The following is a 26,121-nucleotide window of genomic DNA, read 5'->3' on the forward strand; positions in this document are numbered from 1 at the left end:
AGCGTGTCAGCAGGTTTTCACAATAAGAGCTGGCCAGGCTACAGCGCGACTGCAAAGAGTTACCGCGCTGCCTGCTTCTTATTGATTGAGTTATCCAAACTGCAGTTTACAATTAGGCCTACAAGTAACGACAGGGTATATTGTTTTATAAAGCTGAATACCAATGTCAGTTAAACCCAGGGGTCTTAAAGAAAACCTATGCTGGAACTCAAAAACAAAAGTTCCCTTTTTAATGTATTTTTGAATGTATAAGTGAAAAAACAAGCTGTTCTCGGAGGAAAATAAGGTCCCAGAACACTAATTTGAAGCTAGAAAGTTGGCAGGAACTTTTCTGTCACGAAAACAATGAGGGTTTGTTCATTTTGTTTATTTAGGCAGAAAAAAAAACAACAGTCGATGAAGGTCTTCCTCTTCTGATCAACATTTCTTCTTCAAGACTATAGTTCTCATTTAAAGTGGCAATCCTGATAAAAAAAAGTCAGAGCTTTAATAAACTTTTTCGAATGTTCCTGTCCTCTTCCGCAGACCGGTAATGCTATGAAAATAAATAATTGAATATGTGGGCTTTTATTTTGAAGGGTGGACCTGCAATTGGGAAGTTTCTTCTTGTTCCTGTCGGATTATAACCGTTCACTGCACTGTTAAATGGTGACAGTGACATGTGTTCCATGAATGCTCTCTCTCTCTCTCTCTCTCTCTCTCTCTCTCTCTCTCTCTCACACACACACACACACACACACACACACACACACACACGCTTGTGGCTTCAGCTATGCCAACCATATGGCGGGAGACAGCAGGAGAGACTTCATATAAAGTCTGCTCAGTTAAAAATAGTTTATTTGTTATGCAGCAAACAACACAACAAAGATAACTTTTGGCAGCATGGTGGGACAACGAACAATAGTTTTATATTTACAGGCTCTAATGGCCGGCTGATTTATTATTTTTGATACTAAACTGTGTCGGATCTGAGCTGCCCAAACCGAGTCACAGAATCCTCACAGTAAGTGTGAAATATTTGCAGAAGAGTGTTGCATACTTCATAAACTTGCTCGTAGTTAGACCTAAACATGGAGCCGTTGTTCTGACATCATTAGTTTCATAAAGCTGCACTAATCAATTATTTCTGTGAAATGTGTTGCCTGCAGTGACAAACCCATAGCAAACTGCCACCCACCACTGCAGTTCCCATCAGCTCTTAAAATGATTGATACTCTGAGCTTAGTTTAAACATTCAGCTTGAACTGCAGTACATGCCTGGCAACAAAAAGCAAGACCAAGTTAGCAATTAGCTGGTAAACAAAACATGTTATTTAGCAGCTAAACAGCCCAACATTGTTCTCAGGAAACAGAGCTAAAAGGAGAGTGAATATTAAACTGGCCAGAAAAGAGACTGCAAATAATAATAATATATAATACACATGTATGCATGTGTCTTTGTGTAAATAGGCATCTGCTGGCTGACACATCTGCCAAAACAAGTTTTCCATGGTGATGATATGTCAATGTTGTGTTTACACTGGTTTGCTGCCCTCTAGTGGCCAACAAACCATTTTGCAAACCAATTAATGCAGCTTTAATATGTTGATTTACACACACTAGATCTTGTTTTACAAAAAAAAAAAAAAAAATGTAACCCTGAATGTTTAGTTAAAATCTGAAAAGGTATGTTAATCATTTTTTCCCGATATATTTTATGTTCATCTTGATACAAATATAAACAGAGTTTAACATGTTCTGGAGGCACTGTGCACAGATTTGGTACATGCAATCCAGCAAGCATGCGACTGAGCTTCATAGTCCATAACCTGGTCATACAGCAAAAATGTTGTTTAAGGAAATTATGAAGCCAACATGTCAAAAAAAACATTTCAGAAATATTAAGCCAAAACTGGAAATTCAACCATCAAGTAGCTCATGTTACGTTCTTACGTCTTGATTAGCAATCCTTCTCTAGAGACTAATTTCATGAGACCAGAACATAATTTTTTATCAGTAACACACGGAGGCTTTCCTCTGAATGTCCAGAAATAGAGCTGTCTTGCAGTATTCCTTAGCTAAGAGGTCAGAGCACATTAGCTTTGTCTCCAGCTGCGTCCCTGAGCTTTTCTTGTTTCAGTAGGCGTTCAACAACAGCCGACTGTCACTTAATGAGAACTGTTTTGAGAACCAATCAGACTATAAACACACACGGCTTTTGTTCAAGTTCTTGGCTTTGAATTGCATCCCTGACACAGTGTGTGGCCTTTGTCTGGATCTGTTGGTAGATTGCATTGTAGATAAGGTTGTAGCAATGCTGATTTTTCAAAGTCGATCCAGAGCTTATACCAAGTCTGCCTTGAGGTCTGGTCTATTTTATTAGTGTGTGGGTGTGTGTAGTTTCTTACCATATATTCCACTTTGTCAAACTGGTATGTTTCTATCTTCCTTCAACATTCTGTCTGCAATGATTTAGTGGTAAAGGACACGGTGGGTAAAAAAAATATTTTCCAGTCAGATATTTATGTAAAGCACACAACAAATGAGATATTTAAAAAAAAAAACATATTGTAGCACGAAAAGCAAGAATTCTTTTTAGAAAGTGTTTCAGAACTTTGGGGAATATGCTAATTCACTGTCTTTTCAAGGGTTAGATGGGAAGATTCAACCAAAATCAATCTTACGTCTCTGCATTAAGTAAGGTGCTTCTGTCAGGATGTGGTTGGTCTAGCTTTGCATGCTGAGCTATTCATTGGATGGGTGGAACAAGTTGTTGGGTCAGCCATACTAGCATGATGGCTCTTGCGGTGGCCATGCCGGTCCGTCATTACTGTATTACTGTCATCACTTACGAGTTACTGTATGACCAGCTGAAGTTGGTTTACAAGCTGTTCTGACCAAACTACACTTCATCTCTGTGGCAGGCTGACACGGATAACTAAGAGGTTGAACTCAGTGAACATTAGCATGTCGTTGTTGGCACTTAGTTCAATGTTAGTCTTGTTATATTTATTATTTACATATATGGTTTGTGTTGCCTAATGTTTCACTGTAATTTATTAATTTCACCCTTCAATAAAGACACAATGGTGAAAAGTCTGTTACATGAGCTTACAGTCACAGTAGCCTAACATGCTGGTGCAACACCAGTGTCAGATTAACAGGTTAACTGTAGAGTGGCAGTTTTGCAGATTTTGTGGAGTATTTTGATGAAATGATGATGCAATTGAGACACCCTGAGGCTGCTGACGAACTTGTTTTTCTGTACCATTTATGAATCAAGTCATTTAGAACCAGAATTGTGGCATGAGAATGGCAAAGCTAGCTCAGACAATATGAACGCCGAATGGGCATGGTCATGATAGCACACAAGTCTGGGTTGTGTACGTGAAGTAGTGTAAGATAATATGGTCAAAGACATGAAATATAACAGGCTATATCCATATTATTACATCTGAAATAAGCCACATTTTACTACTACATGAAGTCTGTATGCTAAGCTAGTCTAAACACATCCTGACTTTAGCCCCATGGTAAATAGACGTGCCTGCACATGGTATTGATCTTCTCATCTAACTCTCACCATAGAAGGAAATGGCATATGGTTATTTACTAAATCAATTGAATCATTTCTGAGTAATTGCATACTACTTGCTAAAATGGCTACTAAAAATGTTCAGTTCACCATGATAAACATCAGTCTAAAGACTTAGGGAGACTGGTCTTGGCTAAATAAAACCGTTTAGCTGATATATCCTCCTCTCCCTCCACTGATCTACTTTTGGCTTTAAGTTTTCAATGAATGGCAGCATCATATTTTCGGAGCAGCAGAAAGTTAACAGGGCTTCCTCCCACTCGGTAGCTCTCGGACAGTCTGTTCACCCAGAGTGGTGGGAGGACCACTCAGGAGATGAGATTTAGAAGTAGCTGCAGCAGCCTGACTTCTCCTTCTGCGCTTCGATGTATTCATGAATCTGGAACTTGGGTTCGTTGGGATGCTGGGCAGCCCGGTGCTTCAGGTCCCTGAAGAACAGAACCAAGATAACACACAGTTTGGAGAACGGTACGGATGGACTTTTAGCTTCGACGCTATTATCTGAATGTCAAAGTCAAGGCTACTCTACTCAACCATCTGTGAAGCCTGCTGTGTGAGCTGCGTCACCATGCCAGCTGAGCTGCTGATCGACGATTGCGTTTCACACTGTTTTGCAAGATTTTACATTGTGGTATTAAAAAAATGATGTGGCAAGCACTGAGCACTTGAAGCAATTGAATAAAAAAACTGAGAATAAGCACTGATTAAGTCTGAACAGTTCAGCAATCAAACAAGAGGTGAGTGACTGTGAGATAACAGTGAGCTGAATGAATTAGATGAATGAGAGTGTTGTTTAGTATTAGTCTACTGTTCTGCATGCATTCTAATGATTAAATTGTCACATCTGGAACTAATTTTCATATAATATTCTTCACATTAACCATATCATGTTGTTCATGTTTAGTCACATTCACTGTCTTTCCTCCTCAGTCTCTCACTCTATACAGGAAGTTACATACAGGAAGTGACATAGTATAGACATGATGGTGAACATTGTTGGAGACATTTGGGATATTTTTTTTTTTTTTGAAAGTGGGGCTCAAAACAGGGGACTAACATATTCTATATATTTCCAAGCGCAATTAATGAAGAAATACTTCATCATCATTTCGGTATATATTAGTATAATACATTTCATAATACATTCATATTTTTTATATTCTAATATATATACATTAGTATTTACAAGGGGTGAGATCTCATTTAAATGACCAAGAAAGCCCTTCATCCACTTCATTATTGAAAAAGAACGGTCAATTTAAGGAGGGGTTTGCTCAAAATTTTAATTTAATTTTGTTTGTAATATTTGCCTAAAATGAGGCAAAACTTTGGACACATTATTGGATAGTTTTTTTTTTTTTTTTTTGAATGATATATCAATTTAAGTTAAGGGGTTAAGGGGTATCTTGGATCACTGATGTGGATTTCAACTCTAAGACATACCTTTATTATAATAGTGTATTATTTAATCAAAAGGCTTGCTATATGGATTGAAACTGTAAACATTATCACTGAGGACATTTTGCATGAACTTATGAGATATTACCATAGTAAACAACGTAGTTATTGAATTTCAGTGAAAAAAACACGTTACAGGGAATGTCTGTTATGTGTCTACATATGATGTATATTGTAAATGAAAATGATTTATTTCATTCTAACCTCTTCAATAATTTTTCACAGATTTGATAATTGATTGTATTAGAAACTTTTTTTCATTCATCACTATATCATTATCACAGTCGACATCGTAAAAGAGCAATTGTTAAATAACAGGTTCATACTTGGCCACAGCAGTGAAGGCCAGCTCTACGTTGACTCCAGTCTTGGCACTCGTCTCCATGAAAGGAACGGAATACTCCTAAAGACACGGAGAGGTGTGAACAGTTAGCAGAGTAAACCACGTCGCTTCCTGTTGGACAGCAGTGAATGACGTACTCACTTTGGCCAGCCTCTCTCCTTCATCTCTCCTGATCGCTCTGTCACTGCTCATGTCAGCCTGCCACAGAGATACAGCACGATTTGGTTAGAGTAGCTTGTAAACTAATTGCCTCAGCTCAGATTTACAAAGAACAACATTTGTAAGTTTTTGACAGCTGCCCTGTTGACATTCATACATCAGCCTTTACGCCATCCTTGCCGTGTCACTTGATAAATCATTGCCACCATCATCAAACAGAGGCATGCTGTGAATCAGTGGGAGGCCATAAAACCCATTGTGTCTTTGACAGCTAGTCAATCCTTGAGTCAAATAGCTAGTTTCCTCTATCATCGCACTGGGCAATTTGAAGTGGAAGCCTGGGCAGCAACTTATTGTAGCCAAGTTAGTTGAAGCAGTCCATCTAGATTTTATGGGCCACTTGGAGGCAGTGAAACAAGCTGTAAAGAAGCTGCACACTGACACATTCTGACCATGTAGCTGGGGCAAACATGTTGGGAAACAGCTGCTTATCTACCCCTCCAAAGAGCAACACACATTTTTATTTAAAGTTGTTTTTCAGTCCACTAATAAAAAAGTTCAACATCACCTTCTGTCTTGTTCAGATCAGAGAGAGCTTTAGGCCCATTTTTTTTTCTGTCTGACCCAAACTGAGTCTGAATGAAAAGTAACTACCCCGATCCTCCTACACTTGTTTTGTTTTAGTTTTTTTTTACTCTATCCCAACTATAAGATGAATGAATGTTTGCCACCTGGAAATGAACAAATAGCCCCTGTGTTGTGTTTAAAGCATCATGTATAGAACAAGCCACAGCACTTAATAGGACATTAGGACACATAGCCCCACTCAATATCAATTATCACTTGTTTTTACACTATATTTTGAACTTTAAGAACTTGAAGGCACAATGGCAAGTCAAAATATTTTACATCATGCTGTATTTTCACAAGAAGAACTTGAAAGCACAATTTCAATTAACATGACAAAACCTGACTCAGTCACTCGTTATGTCAAAATTTTGGTCGACCCCAACCGGCCCACTGGATCCAAACTGGTCCCAAAATTTTTCAAAAGTATGAACTTTTCCTAACCCTAACCCCTTTTTTTTGCCCAAACCTAACCAAACCACAACTGTCTGACTATGTGAATAACTTTCAGAAACTCATAATATGTTATGCCATGCAAACATTTGTTAGTATGCTTTAATTTGAAAGTGTAACCCCATACATATATTATGTATTACTGCTGAGGCTGACACTAGAGGGGCGGGTAGAGCGTCATAGTTCACTCCACTGACCAAGCGGTTGTATCTGCCATGTTGGGAGTGAGAGCTTGATGCTGTCTCAGATCTTTCGTCCTAAGAAATCGAGAACTTTCTGGCTCTTTAGCTGCTAATACACAACAGAAATGTTGACCACATGTCAGACCTTCAGTCAGCTTATATCTTAAATCTCACTGTAATTTTCCATCAGGGTGTCTCAGCTTTTAAACAACCAAGCTGAGATAAATTATGCTCAAGAAACAGGAATTTCACTTCTTCAAACCTTTTTGTATAGATTTGCTTTCATGTGTTGTCATCTTGCGTTTTTTAAAAATTCCTTTTAATATTTTTATCCGTTAATTCTTTCTTTGTTGTTATTTCTTGTATCCATGTTGAATTCCTCTTACCTGATGCCTTTTTATCGTCTTTTAATTGCTATTTGTTGTATTTTTTTCATATTAAAATTTATGTTTCGCCTTGGCTTTTATTGTGTTCTATTTAAAGATCCTATGTTGAAGTTATTATCATTGTTGTCATAAACGCACCAGCTGGTTGCTGCTGGGCAGGCAGTACACAGTCGGTTTATCAGAGCGTTTCACTGGAAACAGCTGCCTGCTGTATTTGGCGAGGCTGATGAAAAGCACCGAGAGTGAAACAAAACAGTGAAGTCGTGGGCTGGAAGACAGCAGAGCTGAGCGGAACTGCGGAGTCGAGTGATGATCTTCTGTGGGCTGATGAGCGACATCTTTTACTTATATGACCGATGGTTAATACAAAGATATTGATTAGCGCAGCTTTGATTGATCTCCTAATTCTTTTTGTGCTGTGTCACAAACATTCTTATGCGCGCAAACGTGAGTCCTCAATTAGCAAATACAGAAAGTATATTAAATGAATATACCTCACTCGGACAGTACAAACATATAAGCCTTCTGTCAGACGATGGCACATTTTTTTCAGTCAGGCTTCACTAAAGATCACATCCCCTTCCGTTTACTTAACACTTTCTCCACATCTTGCTGAGTTTCTCAAATGGTCCCCTCTCACCTTGTTGCCCAGCAACATGATGACTACATCGCTCTGTGCATACTCATGGATCTCTGTTAGCCAGGCCTGAAACCAGACAGACGGACACGTAAGTACACAGACAGCCAGCAAAACAAAACAAAACAGAGAGAAAGTGTGTTTGCATTGGGCTGAAAGTTGGAGGGCAGGTTAAAACACATGCACGAGGGTGCCAACACTACTGACATCTGATCCACAGAGATTATCTGTATGCTCTCCGTGGTTTTATTTGTGTTATCAATTCCTGGACGGCTCAGTTCCACAGCTCTCCAAGACTTACCCGTATGTTGTCAAAGGAGGTTCTGCTGGTTATGTCATACAGGAGGAGCAAAGCTGTGGAGATAGAACCAACAGAAAAGATTAATCTGGTTCTATGCTGCGCATCTCTACAGAACTAAAAATACAGCTGAGAGTCAGATGTAGGTCTTGGTGTGTATTTGCCTCACCGTGTGCATCTCTGTAATATGCATGTGTCACACTTCTGAACCGTTCCTGTCCCGCCGTGTCCCAAATCTGAAAAAAAAAAAAAAAAAATGGAGAAGAGGCCGTACATGATGACTTGGCCTGGTTCCACTTGGCTAACTCTCATTTTCTGTTACAACACTGGTGCCCAAGAGGAAACCAGCCTGTGCTCTAAAAATAGCTTGCGATTGTGAAAGCACATCAAGTTTCAACTGGAACTGATTTACTTACTGACCTGTAATTTGACCTTTACATCGTCAACAGTCACCACTTTATTCTGAGAGAAGCAGAAAGACAATTAGTGTTGGAATGGACTCTGGCTACAGGGGAATAAGACTGAAAAGAACAAATCTCCAAAAAAAAACATAATCAAACATGTCCTCTGAGTTACATTCAGACTGGTTTTCCTTTAATTGCGTGTGAGAAAGGAGGTACGTTTTTTAGACGAGCTAACAAGCTAGCTAGCTCCGTTTGCCCGGGAATGCACTGGCATCTGTCTGCTGTAAGCTTACCAGCTATAGTTGAGCGCATTGCATAAACAGTACAGTCTCCATGTCGCCAAACTTCTAATTATAATTATCTAACGAGGACATAAAGATGAGCTCTTTCTGGTGTGACCATGTGGAGGAGCTGGCACGGACATCACACGAGTCACCCCAGTCGCGACAGTGACGACAATTATGTTATGTTATGACAATTTTCATTTGACATTTCTGAAAACCATGGATACTTTCACATTTGAACATTACACTAAAATGAGTGTGTGTTGGAACATTGCAAAAATATGAATGTCAAATACTGTTGGTATAGATTTCAAGACATTTTGAGATCATTATTGTGGTAATTTGGAGCGCATTACAGAGACGTTTCAAACATGTGATTACCGCTAATCATAACATTTGACATTCTGCGTGATAGCTCAAAACTGCTGACAATTAAACCAGTAAAAACATGACTAGATATGGCAACAGGGAAGTGTAAAAAAAGTATGTCTCTTTTTAAGAAAGAAGGTGACGTGTGTAGAAGATACACAAACACACCGTGAATCCGATGCCCACTGTTGCGGAAAAGGAGCCGGGGATGAACTTTCCCTGATCGAACTGCACCAACAGAGACGTCTTCCCAACTCCACTGTCCCCGACAAGGATTGTCTGCAGGAAAACAGAAAACAGGTTTAATAAAATAAATAAAAAAAACTATATTGGCATCAGGATCAACCCTCGCAATCATTTTATGTTTGTGAGTTGTGAGTCAGCACCTGCGTCACAGTGCACGGCTCTGCCTCCAAGCAGCACAAATGCGATTATCTTTTAGAAAAGCGTGGCAATGTGACGTCCTTACAGTGTGACTCACAGCTGGTGGAGATAACCTTTGAGACAATGGGATGATCTGAAGGCGGCAGTCAGAAGCATCAAACTTAGTCATCAGGGCCGTCAGTCAATATTTTCTGTTCGACAAGCCTGTCTTTCTTTTGTTAACCCACTTAGAGGAGTCATACTGAAGCACCCACCGTCACCATGCACCCTGTGTCCGCCAACTGTGATAAATTCAGGAGATGAGACACAGACCTGCTGAGGATCCTCTCAAGGTTTTAGTTTTGATGCTTAAAATGAAGCCTGAGTGTCTATTAATTTGTGTTTGACCAGACCACTAAATGTTGACTCTTTATGAATCGCCGCTGACGTTCAGAGGAAAACTTTCAACTCGATTACATACAAGAAATTCAACATGAGATGATTCTGTAAAACTCCACAATCTGTTTAACACCAAGTTTGTTTTTCCATGGCCAACACGAATGTTTTTTAAATCCACTTTTTGCATATTATTAAAGCAGAGCTAACACTATGGATAAGTTTCACTGAATGGACAATATGTAATTTCTCTCAATCAAAACTAGAATGGCAGTGCATAACTCTGCCGAGGCCCAACAGTCCCCTTTGATTCAATCACGCCTAATCCAATAGCAAATAAAACAGATTTAAATCCACTACATCTGAGTTTGAGTGTGGATCGACATCATATTGCACTGCCTACATTACCAGCAACGCAACTTAGCCACTGAGTGACATCACTGGAGGCAGTTTATCAGATTACATGGAGCCATAAATTCCTCTTGGAAAGCTCTAAAGATTCTGATAGCATCACCCGCTGGTCTTAATTATCACTTATTTCTTTCAAGTGTTGAACGTTGTATGGATATAGGCCATTATTGTGGTTCATACTGGACCAGGGACCTCTTTTGCACATGTTCCCCATCTCTTCCTTATTTCTTGTCATCTTTATACCACTGGTGAGCTAAATATGCAAAAATACCCCAACCCCACTGGAATCCAGATAATGTAATCATTGGTTAAACCAGGCAGAGGTTCAACTGTAACTCAGTTTTACTTTATGGACTCTAAAGGCAGGGGGATTAGAGCCGAGGTGCTGGAGCAGCTTTTCTCAACACTTGCAGGTTTTACAGCCTCTCTCTGATCTCTGTATTTGGAAGGATTTTAGAAACTCTCAGGAACGTCTTGAGGACATCATATGGATTCTGCATAAACAGTCGTCCTCTGAATTTCAATACCAGCTTTAGCATGAGTAATCCCTTCAGTTCCTGTTGAGAGAAAGCCACTAAAAGAAGAATTATTTTCAGGAGATTCTCATGGTTAGTCGGTGAAAAAGATGACATTACTTCAATATTCAGGGCTTTTCAACAACTAAGCTAAATATGTTCTGTTTATCTAAATGTTAGAGTTAATGTCCATGTTGATATGCTAGAAGCAGCAGCAGAAATATGACAGCAGTGAAAAGGTAGCTAATGGATATATTGCTGGTTATGCAATAAACACTGCCCGCTAATGACAACTATGACATTCCTTTAAGCCTCATCTGTACTTTGTGTTTAGTTCCAATTTAGCAAGTTTTTGCATACTAGCCTAATATGGTAAGATATGTTTTTAGCCTGTTGCATGAAAAATCAAAATGAATGGTCATTTTTCGAAGCAATAGCTGTTGATTTCAGAAGGTTGACAAGGTTGTGGCTCATCGAGGCCCAGCACAGGGAGGCTCTACAGCGGGTGATTAAAACCACCCAGAACACCACTGGAACACTATAACCACTAGTTTTTTACACTATTATTTAAAAAATGACGATAATTAATGGCATTATCAGTTTAGTGGTGACAAATGACCGATTTGATAAGCTGTAGCTCACTAATTAAGCTAATTAGCAGCTAGCTAGCCATGTTTCCGTCTCCAGAGCAATAGCATGATGACATGCACTAATTAAGCATTAAACGTTAGCTTCATGAGTTGGTTGAAAATTTTAGCTGATGAAGATACTGAAAAAAAACCCAACAACTTCTTAATGTTTTCAGCTCATAGAACCCTCTGACTCAACTTAGCTAGAGAACAAACATTATGCTAGAGAGATTCAATGATTCAAAGTCAATAACAGGTGACAGTAAATATGATTTGACACCAACAACAAGAGCAGCAAGCTAGCCATGTTCCCGTCTTCAGATCAATAGCATGATGACATGCACCAATTAAGCTAACGTTAGCTTTACGAGTTGGTTGAAAACTTCAGCTGATGAAGATCCTGAAAAAAAAAAAAAAATCTTAATGTTTACAGTTGATTTGTTTTAAAGCTAGAATCCTGTAAAAGAGGTCTCATATTTGATGGCTAGCCGCACATCAAGTCTAAGAGGTTATACGCTGATGAAGTGAGGCTAAATGTTCCGGGCAAACAGTTGAAATAAAGAAACAGCACTGTTCTTGTGTTGCAGTGTGGATATTAATAGTCCAAATGTGACTCAGCCATGATTACAAAAAAATGGAATACATGACAGTTTTTTTCTTCCCAGCTAACCCAGTGTTGCTGCTTAGATCACTAATGATGAATTGCACCTTGACTTCGGTAGTACTGCTTGGTTAAAAAAACAACAACTTTCAATTTCTGCCAAATACATGCTTGTGCTTTGGTTTTGGCAACAAAATCTTTAAATGTCAAGTATGACTCTTACTACAGCTCAATACGTATGACTTTGAGTGAGATCGCTGGTTAGAATTAGCAAATGTACAACTGTTAAGAGGGTGTTTTCAGTCCATCCTCATCAGAAAAACGACCCGATGTCAAAACAGCTTTTACAGTCCATATTTACAAACCTAACCAAGACCAAAAGATTGCAAGACAAAGGTTCTGGTACGCCTTCCGGTGTTTTTACACACTGGCGCCATAGCAAGAGACATCTTCAAAATTACACATTATCACCTAAACATTTTTTAAAGGGTAAACACAGAGAGGCTATAACAAACATGTAGAGCATAAAATAAACAGCAGTATTATTATTAACTTGGCCCCTTCTGTGACATCATGGCATCTGTTTCCTGTTTACTGGACGTGGAGCATGCAACATGATGCCTATGCGTGTCTGTGAGGACAGAGCCAGTGGAGTGAAACCACTATAGCTGGAGGATTACACATGCGCACGTACAGGAAGACGATGATGAGGAGGATGTATGTGTGTTTGTGGTGGGAGATGGGTATGACCAGGTTGCCGTGGTAACGGAGGTTAGCTGGGAAGCTGAGCCCGTCTCGGAAACCTCACTAGAGACCCGAGGCAATTAGGCAAAAAGCGCCGCAGATGTTTGGGAATTAGACATGAAGGCTGTGGATGATGTATACAGTATATTACGCTGCACGTGTGTGTGTGTGTGTGTGTGTGTGTGTGTGTGGAGAGAAAGAGAGAGAGAGGAAGATTAAAAAGAGAGATAATTTGATTTTCTTTATCTGCAGGGGCTCATAAACAGAGATTTAAGTGCCTGTGAGTTTCCCCTCAGAGATTCTATGTGATTACAAACATGCAGCGTGGAAGCACCTTTACTGTGTGGGAAGTTATAGTTAACAGTTCAAGGAATCAACATGTTGGAGTCATGAGTTGCGCTGACGGGAAACATCACTTCTGTCCTCCTGGAGAGTCTGTGACGCCAGGCCAGACTGTAATGTAAACGTGACAGTTTTCATATTGCCACTAATTTTGCTCGATATTCTGCACAGCTGGGATTTGAAAACCGCAGAGCTGGAGCAGAATTACAGTAGCTCCCAATATTAAAAAGTCAGTCTGAAGGCTGATATAAGTTTCCATTAGTGTCTTTGTTTGTTGAATGACACTCCGCTGAACTCTGAGAGAGATAGAGATACATTTCTCTACCGTGGAATGGATCATTTATCTCATGATAGCAATAAACTGTGGGACTAAATGGACGTCTGATGAGCAGCGGAGGATTATTCCGCTCACACCATTGTTACTTGGAAAAGAAAATGAAAACATTTAATGCACTTCATGCATTTTGTGATCAAGATTTACATTTTTTCCTAACTCTGTTTCACTCGCAACCCCTCAGAATTTGATTAATAGCTGAAACAATCGTTACTATCCCATAAGATTCTTAAGCAATGGGAATATTGTTCACCACTCAGCTCATAGAACCCCCTGGCTCGACCGTTAGCTAGAGAGCAAACATTACGCAAGAGAGATTCAAAGATTCAAAGTCAATAACAGGTGACAAACAGTAACTGGGATCTGACACCAACAATGACATAGCCATGTTTGTGTCTGCAGAATTACTAGATGGGAATTACAAGATGTTAACTGACCAAATTCCACATTTTGAAAAGGAATGTTTGGGTCATAGTTTTAGAAATACTTTCAAAATAATTTGTCCTATGAGCATTATGACCGACAGAGTAGGATAGGAACTGCATTGAGTTGGACTTCAAATAACCTTAGAAAGAAGGCCTAGTCATTTACCTGTGAAAAATCCTTAAAGGTCCAATTTGTAAATGATTTTTGATAACACTGCATCATTGTGTTATAAACGGTCAAAACACCCACTTGACCTTCAGTCTGTGCCATAAAGTAGTCTCCAACACTATCATTTTACTCATGTTTAATAAGAAACTCATGACAGTCCTATTTGTTAAGAAAAATACTCTGATCTAAATTTAAAACCAGCTTCAATTATTTTTTTGTCATTTGTTTTGGTCACTTACAAGCATATATCATGGCCATACAAAGTTGTTACAGTATGGGTAACGGCAATCTGTTTACTAATTTACACATGGATCAGACATGGTACTGCCCACCATTCATTTTGAGTGTCTGGTCACCTGTCAAGCCAAAATCCAATATTCGCTATTCCATCAGCTCTGTTTTAGCCTCCATCAAAGTCTGAGGGAAATATCTGACTCTTCAGCTGCTAAATACGCCACTATGTTGACCAGGGAGCTGCAGTGGGTTTATAAGATTATTTATCCAAATGAAAACAGCTGCCTGATGTTGTGAGAGTGAACTGAAACAGTAAAGCTGTGGGCCGTAAAAACCAAAACAATGAGCTGAAAGACGCTAAAAAAGATCTCTGTAGAGCTGACAGGAAGTGTATGGTTAAATATTAATTTACTATGAGAGACCCTTTTCACATTACAAGTCATCATTTAATCCTTTTGTTGGACACTTATATTGATTGGTTGGACAGTATGGAGGGACAGACTTTTGTGTTCTTTGTTTTGGTCTTTAAAAAGAAACAGTTATATGAAGAATATAACACCGGTCTATCCTTTAATGGCTTGTAAAAGATCAATTTGATGTCATGATAAACAAATCCTGGAAGACTCATATATATCACAAAATCAATGACCCTTTTTTGTTGTGTAATCACGATGCCACAGGGGAAAACAGGGTGATATGGAGGAAAAGGGAACCTACTAGCCCCCAGAGAGAAGAGACAATGTGAAGGGGAGTCCTGCTAATGGGAGAGACAGAGGGCAAAATGGTCTGACCTGCTGAAAGAACTGCTCTGATTTTTGAAAGAACAGCTTGCTACTGCTCTAATTTGCCCCCTTTAGAAAGCACCTGCCCCCCTCTGAACACAAGCCATACACATGCACACATGCAAACACACACACACACACACACACACACACACACACACACACACACACACACACACACACACACACACACACACACACACACACACACACACAAACTGCTTCCAAGGCAATTAAAGGCAGCCCGTCAAAGTGCATAATGGCTACATTAGGCTAACCCCACTCATGTCTCATTGGACCATTAGCCTTTGGGAAAACTGAGTTCACACTAAACTCACACTAACGACATTAACATCAATTGGCAGCATTACTGAAAATAAAATAATGCTTAAAACACTTGGGGCGCAATGACATTGCCACAGACTCTGTGTGTGTGTGTGTGTGTGTAGATTACAATACCAGTGACTGAATTTTCTTGTAATTTTTCTTGTCAAATACAACCAAACAAATGGGAAATTTCTTTAAAAAAGATGTAGTTAACCAAAATCATGTTCTATTCTGAGAAGAAATTAAAATAGAAAAAAAGCCCCAAAACAGTCAGATTGTTGACTGAGATCTAAAAAGTAATTTAGTAAGCCAAACTCATGATAAAAGAAACAAGCTTCAACTGATGCAGCTCCCTCTACACTGATCTGGAAGCTGTTTCTGTGGCACAGCTTCATAATACAATGTGACATTTCACTGAAGCCCAAAGGGAGAGTTTTTTTTTTTTTGTTTTTTTTCCTCTCTGATCCGACTACAGAGAGACTCCACAATCGCTCCTATTACTGCAGCTGAAGTGCAACAAAGTGATCACAAAGCTCTGGTCCACTCAGTGGCTTTTCTCATCTTTCAGCCACATCTGCCAGTCTTCATTCAGCCGATGAACTGGGCTCAGCCGGCATTGGGCGACCCGAGCAAGTCGCATGATAACAGGTGGTCGTATATAGGAGGAGATTATAAAACCTGTTAATAATTCAGAAGTTTTTGGCATTGTGTTTGTAATTATGATCGACCTCCCACCAGTCGTGTAATGGGCTCACTGGGAGGCTGTTGGAAGACCTTGCCGGGTCAGCAGCATCCACCCTGATCTCAAATTGTAACCTTTAGCCTGAAGTGCCCCCTGGACCTTCTGCACCTTCCTCTCTCCATCCTCCTCATCGCTCACAACCTGTCATGTAAAACACACAATGCTTTAAGAATGAGTCTCCTTACTGACTGACAAGAACATACGATTGACCCTGAGTACCTCTGTGATATATATTAAGGGTCTCGCTAAGAACTTTGGTGTTATAGTCCATGTGTTAGCGTGTAGAAAGGTGGAGGATCAGAAACCATAACTGTACAGGCAACCGGATGAACTGCGCATCCTGCTCTCTCCTGTCCAAGCATCTGTGCTGGATTCTTCACACTTCACACTGACTGAAACCAAACACGCTGCTCACACGTCTCCCCAGTTTAAGCCCCTCTGCACCAGCAGTGAGATTATACGACTGTTGCTAATGATTGAAGTTGAGCATTCATCCGTCGGTGGATCAGAGCGGACGTTCACATCTTTGAAAACCTCATTTCCCAGCCCGCTCAGTAAGCCATCACACCACTTTAATGCCCTCACTGTCCCACAAAGGCCTCTTAGATTTTCTGCGCGCTCACATCTCGGATTTGGAGTGCTGACACTGTCACAGCTTTTAAATGCTGCCCTACAGCACATTCCATCAGACCACCAGACTTGTTTTTACTCACATGGCTGTCTTTGGACGCCGCCTCACTGGTTACGTGACAAATGTGAATCACATACGTTCATACTGTCTTTTTGCACATTCAGATTAAAACTTCTACTTATGGAGACAAAACACATGAAATCACAGGACATTTCCTGCTTAAAGTAGAACTGACATTTAAGAAATGTACATATTCACACATTAATTATCTAAATGCATGTGGCCTTTGCTTGTCTCCACGATGGCTGCCACTCTGTAGACAGTGCACACCATCCTCCCTCCATCACATCACCCATTTAAAGGCAGAAGCCTAAAGTTTGTGAACAAAGTCACGCCTGTAACCTGACGACAGAGAAAGAGCGACTTCTCCTTTAAACCTCGGCCCCCTTCTGAGGCTGAAAGCTTTGTCTGAGGGAAGAGCGGCTGACTCAAGCGCTCGCTGATGGAGGAATTGCGTGTTTTGGGCAGATTGGCCTGGAAGAGGGCCAAGCCCAGGCGGCGTCCAAGTGGAGATCAGCACCACGGAGAGCGCACAACGTGTCGAGCGCGGGGGCGGAGGACCGGAGGAACCTCAGGGCTTCTGAACATTTTGATACACAACGGGGAAGAAAAAAAAGGAAAACTACAAAGAAGCGCCGCCGGTTTGTTGTTTTAAATCTGAACACAAACCAGTTTTGTTGAAAAGTTTAAAAATGTGTGGCACTGAGAGGAAGCAGGGTCCTGGATCTGCTGGATCTGGGAGCGAGCGCCGATGAGGGCGAGCGTACCTTGTGCACCAATTCCTCATCGTATGCGGGAGCTGGGGGGGTCTTCGCCTGGCTGTCGGTGGTCTCTCTGGATTCGTAGCCGCTGTCGGGATGAATCTCCGGGTACGCGGTGGTGTAGTGCGCCGAGATCGGCTCCATTGACTCCATCCGCTCCATCCTGCGCGCTTTCCAACCCCGAGTGGCCCGGCGAGGAGGATAAAAAACTGGCGGACCACGCAACTCTCTCTCTCTCTCTCTCTCTCTCTCTCTCTCTCTCTCTCTCTCTCTCTCCCTCTCTCTCTCTCTCCTCCACCACATCCTCCCCCTCCTCCGAGATCCTCCACAGGCTCCTCCTTTAACGTGAATCAGTCTCCTGCCCACATCACTTCACATTTAAAAGGAGGCATGTCGTGATCGTTCACGCACAGAGTACAATAGAAGGGTGGGGGAGGTGCGGATGATGGGAGGACGGAGAAGTTTGCGGAATGAAAGGCAGGACAGTGAATGAATGAATGGGAGGATAGGAGGAAGATGAGGGAGTGAGGGTGAGGAGGGTGCGTGGAGACGAAGCTGACCTGTGGCTCTGCTGTGAGTGCGCCACACACACACACACACACACACACACACACACACACACACACACACACACACACACACACACACACACCACACACACTGTCACACAGAGGAGACCGGGTTCCCTCATAGCTCACGCCCAAAATGCATTGCGCCTCTCCCTTCAGCACATTCCTTAGTGTCATTTAGCCAATTTATAATATCTGATTGAAACACAAGTGTATGATACTTGCATGTTGTGTTCCTCAAGATAATCTTCACAGATGAACCATCTGACAGCAGATACTTCTGGATCTGTTGTCAGGTGGCAGCAGGCTGAACTGACAGTGGCTCACGTCACAGGTGTAGGAAGAATTCAGGGCTCAGTATCTTGCTCAAGGACACCTCGACACACAGCTCAGCCCAACACGGGGGAGCCAGGATTCAAACCAGCGACCTTCCGATCACCAGAAGGTTGTTGATGAGACACAAATTAAATATGAATCTATAAATATTAAATGATATACACATTGAAATCTTATAATGATGATATGACTATATGTTTTATCTATTTAATCATCTGTGAACAGCTTGTTTATTCAGTTATGGAAAAAACTATATAATACAATATAATATGTTATAAAATGATATAATATGATATAATATTCCTGAGTTTGTATTATGAGATTATTAGTATTGCACTTATTAAAATTCTGACTTTAAATGACTCCTCCAGCACAGTGACACTTTAAGCAAGCCTTTAACCTGACCTGAGTGTTTCATCTCTGTCTACTCATCATGTCTAAATATGACCTGGCATTGTCAACATTTGTTACTTTTTTCTCTTTACTTATTTTTTCCTTTTCTTTTACTGTGGACTTCCTCAAACAGGTTCATATCAGTCAAAGAATGGGCAGGGAAAAAAGAACAACAACAACAAAAAACACTGTCATATTGACAGTATTATAGCATTATTGGGTAAAATTTGCATGTGTCTCCATGAACTTCCACTAGAGTTTGCACAAGCGTCAGTGTGTTCCTTCCTTTTTTTTTTTTTTTTACCAGAATGAGAGCAAACGTGTAGGAGGTGAGTTATTCCTGCAGGAGACTCCACCACTCTCCTGCCATGCTGTTAATATTTAGCCAGTGGTTAGTCCTTAGGGATCGGCTGTCTGTGCTGTGTTGAGTTTCGAAATAGCCAAAGAGTCAGCTGTTTACCTCCAGCTGGATCGCGAGGGAGTGATTTGTTTGAGAGCTGTGGAGCTGGGAAACTGACAAAGAGGGACTGCAGCGATGTCTCCAGAGATGCTGACTGTCATCGTGGCTTCAGGTGAGAGAAGCAACTTTTGATTTCACTTCACTGTCAGAATCCAGCTTCCATGTTAAACTGGTTGAGCAAATCACACTATGGTTATCAAATAACATCAGCTTCTGCTTATTTGACCAAACCATTAAATCAGTAGAGGAGATGTGTCTGCATGAATGGTATGATAGTGATTTAAGCAATGAGTCCTCATGAGTAAAGTCTTTTTGAAGGCCACCTTAATCAAGTGTGTAGGTAAAGACGGATGTCCTCAAACAAGACAAAAAATACCAGGCAGTAATTATGTTTAATTTTCAGAAATTCTTCAAAATCTGAATCCTAGATGTACTTTGCAACCAGGTTTTGCTGAAGGAAACCAGCTCACGGTAGTGAAAGGTTGAATCAGCTTTGACATAAAGCCTCTCAGTGCGTGTCACATGACTGTCAGCAGAACAACAGAAGTGCTGCAGTATAATCATTTTGGACACTGGAACATAGATTTACACTGTATGTCATATCAAACATATATAAAAAATAAAGTTAAACAGCTAATGTGATATGATGATCAGGCCATTGATGTGAGGTGTTCCAGCAGACATAATCTAGCAAGCCAAAACTACTGCAGAGAACTAACTAAGTGCTATACAGAGGCGACTGGATCGAAGGCTTTTATTGAAGTTTTTTGAAGTAGTTTCACCTCTCATCCAAGAAACGTCTTCAGTTCTGAAGTTCATGAACTAAAGAATCAGAGTCAGAGCAGCCAAAGGACACTAGCTTTCTAAAAACAATAACAATATTAAAAATTAAACAGAATAATCAAAAGGTAAGATATAGAACTCCTATATAAATATGAACATGACATTGTACAGATTAACATCAACATGAATTATAACCAGTTTGACAGTGGATTCATGTTTTTACAAGTCAACATAAATCAGACTACATAGAAATATTTACTGTACCTGTCTGGGATATTTAGGCCCAAACCATCTTTTTATATTTAAATTACTGCAAAATAAATAAATAAAATAAAACAGAACAGAACAGAACACTTTAAAACAACAAAATCAGTATGAAAACAAGGTGTTTCTCGCAAGTGTCCTGTAACTTACCTCAAATGCCTCTTTTTTGGTGGTTGTGTGCTATGATGCGTGTAATAAGATACTTTGATTTGAAATTAGACAGATATTCTTGGTGAGATTAAGAGATTTTTTGCAGTTATAAGGTAAAAAAATATGTCATTTTATTATATAATAATAAATAGTTCTGTAGGATCTGATTGAATGACTGAATTAATTACTTTTGTGAAAAAAAAACAAAGAGATCCTAAAACATTTACAAACGGCAGGCCTCACTGCATGTGCACAGGCATCACACAGACACTTTACTGCTAATTGGTGTCAAGAGAGTCACAGATACATGGAGGGGAGGGGGGCGGCCTCCGCTTCTTCTTCTACTGTCTTTGTGTACTCTAACATGTCCACATGTAGCCTGCTGCGTTCCGCTCCGCAGCAGTAACACTATGCTGTTTCTCCTCCTCCACCTCAGTGTCCTGTGTAGCGTTCTGTTTAGTGATCTTGATGATGGTGGTGGTCTTCTACAGAAAGGATCCTCTCTGCTGCAGATTCAGACCCTACACGACAGAAAACTACCCAGTAAGTCCAACTTTCCCCTACAGCAACCGCAGAGAGGTGCCAGACTTCAGTCGCACCTCTCTGACCCCCTCATGATGTGTATGTTGCATCTTACTGAGCTAAGATGTAAAACGCTGAGCCAATTTTAACTCGGCTACTTAACTGGGTAGAGATGTAGCTGGGTCGAAGTTTAAAGTCGCATTAAAATGAATTACTCATGAACAAATACTTTGAATTTACAGTACAGTAAATGTATTCAGAGAAATACCACCGCTGCCAAATGGTATGCATACAAATACACCTTTATTTATTAATCAGACCCTTCAACCTCGTTCCCTATAATAAAAAATGATATTAGACAAATGAAATAATGGGCATCATATTCAATAACCAAAAGGAAAATTAGGAATCTAGGTGGCTGTATTTCATTATCATCATATTGCACCCTGCCATTCTAACGACAACATCCAATCATGTTTTGGGTAGTTTGGGGTTCATGTCTCCAATTCAATTCAATGGAAGTAAATGGCGATCCGTTAACTCATAATTTATAGTAAATAAAAATACACTAAAATAAAAACAACAGCAACATCCCATCCACAAACAGCATTAGCATTACCTTGATCTACTAAATGCAAAGTCCCTATAAATTAGAGAGAGATCACCGTTAAAGTTCTGGGCTGGATGCAGAGCAAATGAATTCACATCTTTTAGCTGGACTGGATATGTTTAGAGCTGAAGTAAGTGAGAAAAAAAAAAGTTATTGTATTTAGCCATAACCTGGTTATGAAAGGCCAGAAAATTGTGTAGCTGAGGTGATGATTCTCAGAGATTTTAAAATAACAACGATGTGTGCCAGCCAGGTCCCGTTTGCCGGGTGATGTAACAGCAATGCTCTCATGGCCACAACAAAATGCAAAGTTGGCTCTACCTTGTAATCAGCAACATTACCATGGCCGAGAACAAGTTTAACCATAACTATTAATCTGGAGGCCAATTGAACAAAGGAATCTGGGCTGCATCCAGGATCACCTGAGAGGAGGGAAGAGGAGGAGAAAACACAGAATGGAGAGAGGGAGCCTGTAACACCCCCTCAAGAAAAAGAGCACTTGTGCTTTATAATGTGAACAGATGGGATCCAACATCCTAAATAAATAAATGGCTAGATAAATAGATATACTGACAAAAAGAAAATGTAGAAAACATTGTGAAAATATGTAGATAAGGGGACACGGCAAGAGGAAAATAAATACGTAAACAAATAAATGAATAAATTGAAATGTGTGAATTATAGCCAGTGTTAGAGCAACTTAAAATGTTCTAAAGTTATAACTAATCCCTGATGACCTCTGTTCCCAGGATGATTCTCGGCATTACCACAGCAGGCACTCTCTGATCGGCATCTCCCACAATGAGCACCGTGCTGCCGTGAACCAGGCGGCTGTTGGCCCACAGGTAGAATACATGGACCTGACAGCCACTGCTGCAAACATCTGAAAATGCCACTGCAGCTGCCAGAACTTTCATACCACTATGCTGTTGTGTTTGTATGTAATCTAGCTTCCTGGGGGGCTGTTTATAATAGGGAAGCCGGATAACTACCACCTGAACGACGCCCTGCCCAGGCTGCCTTCCTATGAGAGCGTCCGCAAGAAAGACCGGCAGAGGCAGATCCACACCATGATCTCACAGAGGTTCGGCCTCAGCGGCTGCAACGATGAGGTGAGCAGACAGAACGCGTCACCTGTCAGGGGTTCCCAGGTGGTTTCCAGAGGAACTTGTGGAAAACTTCTACAGCACTTCATTTTGACTGGAAAAAAAGGTTAAAAGGAACAGTTCACCATCTTGGAAAATGCACTTATTTATTTCAAAGAGTGAGATGAGAAGATTAATACCACCGTCATCTCTGTGGGATATTACTCTGACTTTTGCCATATAAACCTGCCGTTGGCCGACTATTTCAGCCCACATTGTCCACCCTCCCGTTATCTGCGTTTCAAAATCCCCGTCTGTATAGGAAACAACAGTAACAACCTCTGCAACCTCCGTGCTCTAAATGGCAAGTTGACATTTGGCAGGGGCGCCATCGCTGCATCCCAGACTTTGACAATTGCAAATGTGATAAATACAGATATACAGAGTGTTTATTCCCCCTTATATGGGAATGATGATGCGTCTGTGTATGCAGAATAGTGTGATATGGAACTGGAGCCAGGCGGTGATTCACCTAGCTGAGCAAAAGTCTGCAAACAGGCAGAAAACAGCCGGACTAGCGCTCCTCAGAGTTCAAGAATATGCCCGGCAGCACTTCAAAGCTAGCTTATTGACAGATTGTATCTCATCTGTTTAGTATGTATGAACAGAAATGCAAAAATGACAGCTGGTAACTTTCCAGGAAGGTGCATGCTGTACACAGTTGACACAGGTTTCTAGATCCCTGAACAGAAAAGATGGTATCAAACCTGGCAACCGTACCGCAAAGACCAGATGTTTTAACCCGTGTATTTAATTTGCTGAACAAGTAGGCTATGAGATGTTGGCCTAATTCATACGAAAGACAACATTTCCCACAATGCCATGAGCTAAGATATACCCTTCTCAAGCCTCAATAGCCACTGCACAACTGTTTTCACAGGCCATGACTGGTAAACTGATCGTTATGTCTAAATCTGTGGTGATCCCCAGCAGCACATCTTCGATTTGTCATGTAAGATTTCCCTTCTGTCACGTTTCACTCCCAGCCTCCGCCAACGTACGAGGAAACGCTTCGCCAGTCTCTTGAAATTTCACCCGTACATGTGCACACTCTGGATGTTCACCTGTCGGTCCACTCCTCGCACCCCAGCGGAGATGACCAGCACAACCCCAACCAACCATCCACATCACTCCAGGGGCCGTCTTCCTCCCGCTGCCCAGCGCAGAGCTCCAGGTTCCTGTCTGTCTGATGGTCCGAGCCACAGCACGAGGAGGAGGGCTGCTGTTGTGGGAGCCAAGAGGCCGATGTCGTCAGGGACAAGTAAAAGAGGGCAGGGAATGCTGCGAGGCAGAGCTAATGATACATGAAGGCGAATCTGCTGAGACGTATTCACAGGATAATGACTCTGACGTAAGCTGTCCACTTATACCATATGAGAATGACACATACACTATCTCTGCATTTTTTCTGCAGTTACTGGTTTTTGATGTGTGTGTGTTTTTTTTTAAGAATGACAAACATGATTCTGATACTGATCAGGATGTTTTTGTACTGAAGCCTTTTATTGAATGTCTTTGAATCTAACAGATTGTATGCCAATTAAATCCTGAATGTTCTGCGTTGCCATCAGACTGTTGTTCTTATAAGAGTCTGGTAACCTCTGGAATAACACTCAGACCATCTAAGGATGGAAACATTCTCCACAGACAGACAGACAAGCCATTAATAACTGCTTTGAGCCAAACTACTGATTACATGTTGGCTAGCTAGGTGAAAATGTTGACCTGCTGGTTGTGCCACCACATACTGTAAGTCAGGGTCATTGGTACATCCTCTGGGGAACCATGAACATCTGTTCCAAATGTCAGTAGAACAAGTGGAACCGTCTCTCACACTGACTTTCTACAAACATTTGCAGGCAGTAAAACAAAACAAACCAAAAAAAAAAACCCGCTGTCTGGAGACGGGCCAACTACAGCCCTCAAAAGGTCGCACTCTCTTTTGTAAGACCAGGCGCTGCTTACACAGTAACTCCGTCCAGCCTGTGCTCATCGTTCATGACGGTTATACTGAATTTGAGAGGTAAAGTACGCCGGCGCCAGGGTTACTCTTTAACCCAGATCAAACACTAACCACAGGAAACACAAACCCTCCACATGCAGGAGAAACCTGGGTGAGTGAGACTGCGCACTCCAAAACGATACTTGATTGTTGTGGACTGATGACCAAGAATGCGGATTTTTAATGATGCCAGTGGCTATTCAGTAACTCCACGGCTCATTTGTTCTTTTTAAAGATAAACCACAGGTGCAGAGAAGCAAATGCAAACCAAAAGAACTGATTTGCTTACAGTGTTCTTTGAAACAGAAATCTACCTTGGTTTATTCTCAGTATGTTATCCAGTCAGGCAGTGGAGTGCACGCTGACCCACAAAAAGGAATGAACCCTCAGCCATCTAAGTATAAAAACACCATGTCTGCAAACTCCTCACATCCATTCGTTCTGCTCTCATGACAGCGTTCCCACTCCCATGCAGTGTACCAGGCGTTACCCACACTCCCTCAGCATACCACGAGAAATACCGTCCCTGCTTATCTCCCAATTCCTGTTTAAAAGCTTTTACAAAGATACTCCAACATAATATTTCGCTGACATACTCGTGCCGTTCACATCACATTTTATACAGGGACTGATCAAGGAAGAGTGATTTTCCCTAAGTGACTGAGTAATCAAAGACCCTATGTTTTTTTTTTTTTTAATTACACCCCCCCCCCCCCTTTTTTTTTGGGGGGGGGGGGGGGAATATACACACACATTAAAGTTGTATTGATTGTGCGACATCTTGTGGTCTGTTGGGGTATTGCACTTTTTCTGCCAGCAGAATTAAAAGACCACAAAACACTTGAAAATTAGTATCATACCTTAATCACTCTCCAGAGCCACTACATTTGAGTGATCTATTAAGTAGTAAAGTAAAAGCTTTATCTCAATAAATCCTCATATTCGAACACTCAAATCTGCTTAAAAATGAGTGCTGGGATGTGTTTCTGAGAGGAATCACCAAAAAGATCAAAAAGTTGTGCAAAGTCGTCCCGAGGCTTATGAACCACAACTGTACCGTCACCTGGCAGCTCATTACATTAAAGCTGACTGTGCCCTATGCGTGCAGTGAAGACTTTACTGCTGGTGTTCGCAGGAGAGTGATGTATTCAACATTAACTCCATAAAACCAAACTGAGGAGCACATAATGTAGCAGTGATTCTCTGACATCTTGTGGTCAGTTTACTGGTACTGCATTTCTCCC

At 40.9% G+C, this 26,121-nt stretch overlaps 2 protein-coding genes across 2 annotated transcripts; one reads left to right on the plus strand and one right to left on the minus strand.

The window, feature by feature from the left end:
• Positions 1-34: 34 nt before the first annotated feature.
• On the minus strand, positions 35-18,070 carry LOC119009348 (ras-related protein Rab-37-like). The gene is made up of 9 exons (XM_037080496.1): positions 17,650-18,070; positions 9,346-9,456; positions 8,541-8,582; positions 8,290-8,356; positions 8,124-8,176; positions 7,826-7,891; positions 5,520-5,576; positions 5,362-5,438; positions 35-4,005 (listed from the first exon to the last, which is right to left on the minus strand). Exons 1-9 carry the CDS (start codon positions 17,944-17,946, stop codon positions 3,900-3,902), a joined length of 876 nt encoding a protein of 291 aa, XP_036936391.1. The 5' UTR covers positions 17,947-18,070; the 3' UTR covers positions 35-3,899.
• A 460-nt stretch (positions 18,071-18,530) lies between these two features.
• Positions 18,531-24,429, plus strand: LOC119009349. Its single transcript, XM_037080497.1, has 6 exons — positions 18,531-18,657; positions 19,249-19,513; positions 21,035-21,141; positions 22,480-22,575; positions 22,681-22,842; positions 23,862-24,429. The coding sequence occupies exons 2-6, from the start codon at positions 19,477-19,479 to the stop codon at positions 24,063-24,065; spliced, it is 606 nt and encodes a 201-aa protein (XP_036936392.1). The 5' UTR covers positions 18,531-18,657; positions 19,249-19,476; the 3' UTR covers positions 24,066-24,429.
• Positions 24,430-26,121: the final 1,692 nt, after the last annotated feature.

The sequence above is a fragment of the Acanthopagrus latus genome, chromosome 20 (assembly GCF_904848185.1).
Source record: "Acanthopagrus latus isolate v.2019 chromosome 20, fAcaLat1.1, whole genome shotgun sequence".
Classification (NCBI taxonomy): Eukaryota; Metazoa; Chordata; class Actinopteri; order Spariformes; family Sparidae; genus Acanthopagrus; species Acanthopagrus latus.

Excerpts from the sequence above, each read along its gene's own strand:
- LOC119009348 (XM_037080496.1), bottom strand. The coding sequence starts at position 17,946 with ATGTGGTGGAGGAGAGAGAGAGAGAGGGAGAGAGAGAGAGAGAGAGAG. Across the intron at positions 9,457-17,649 it reads ATGAGGAATTGGTGCACAAG|ACAATCCTTGTCGGGGACAG; the intron begins GTACGCTCGCCC and ends GTTTTCCTGCAG. Across the intron at positions 7,892-8,123 it reads CCTCCTTTGACAACATACGG|GCCTGGCTAACAGAGATCCA; the intron begins GTAAGTCTTGGA and ends GTCTGGTTTCAG.
- LOC119009349 (XM_037080497.1), top strand. The coding sequence starts at position 19,477 with ATGTCTCCAGAGATGCTGACTGTCATCGTGGCTTCAG. Across the intron at positions 19,514-21,034 it reads GACTGTCATCGTGGCTTCAG|TGTCCTGTGTAGCGTTCTGT; the intron begins GTGAGAGAAGCA and ends CCTCCACCTCAG. Across the intron at positions 22,576-22,680 it reads AGGCGGCTGTTGGCCCACAG|CTTCCTGGGGGGCTGTTTAT; the intron begins GTAGAATACATG and ends TATGTAATCTAG.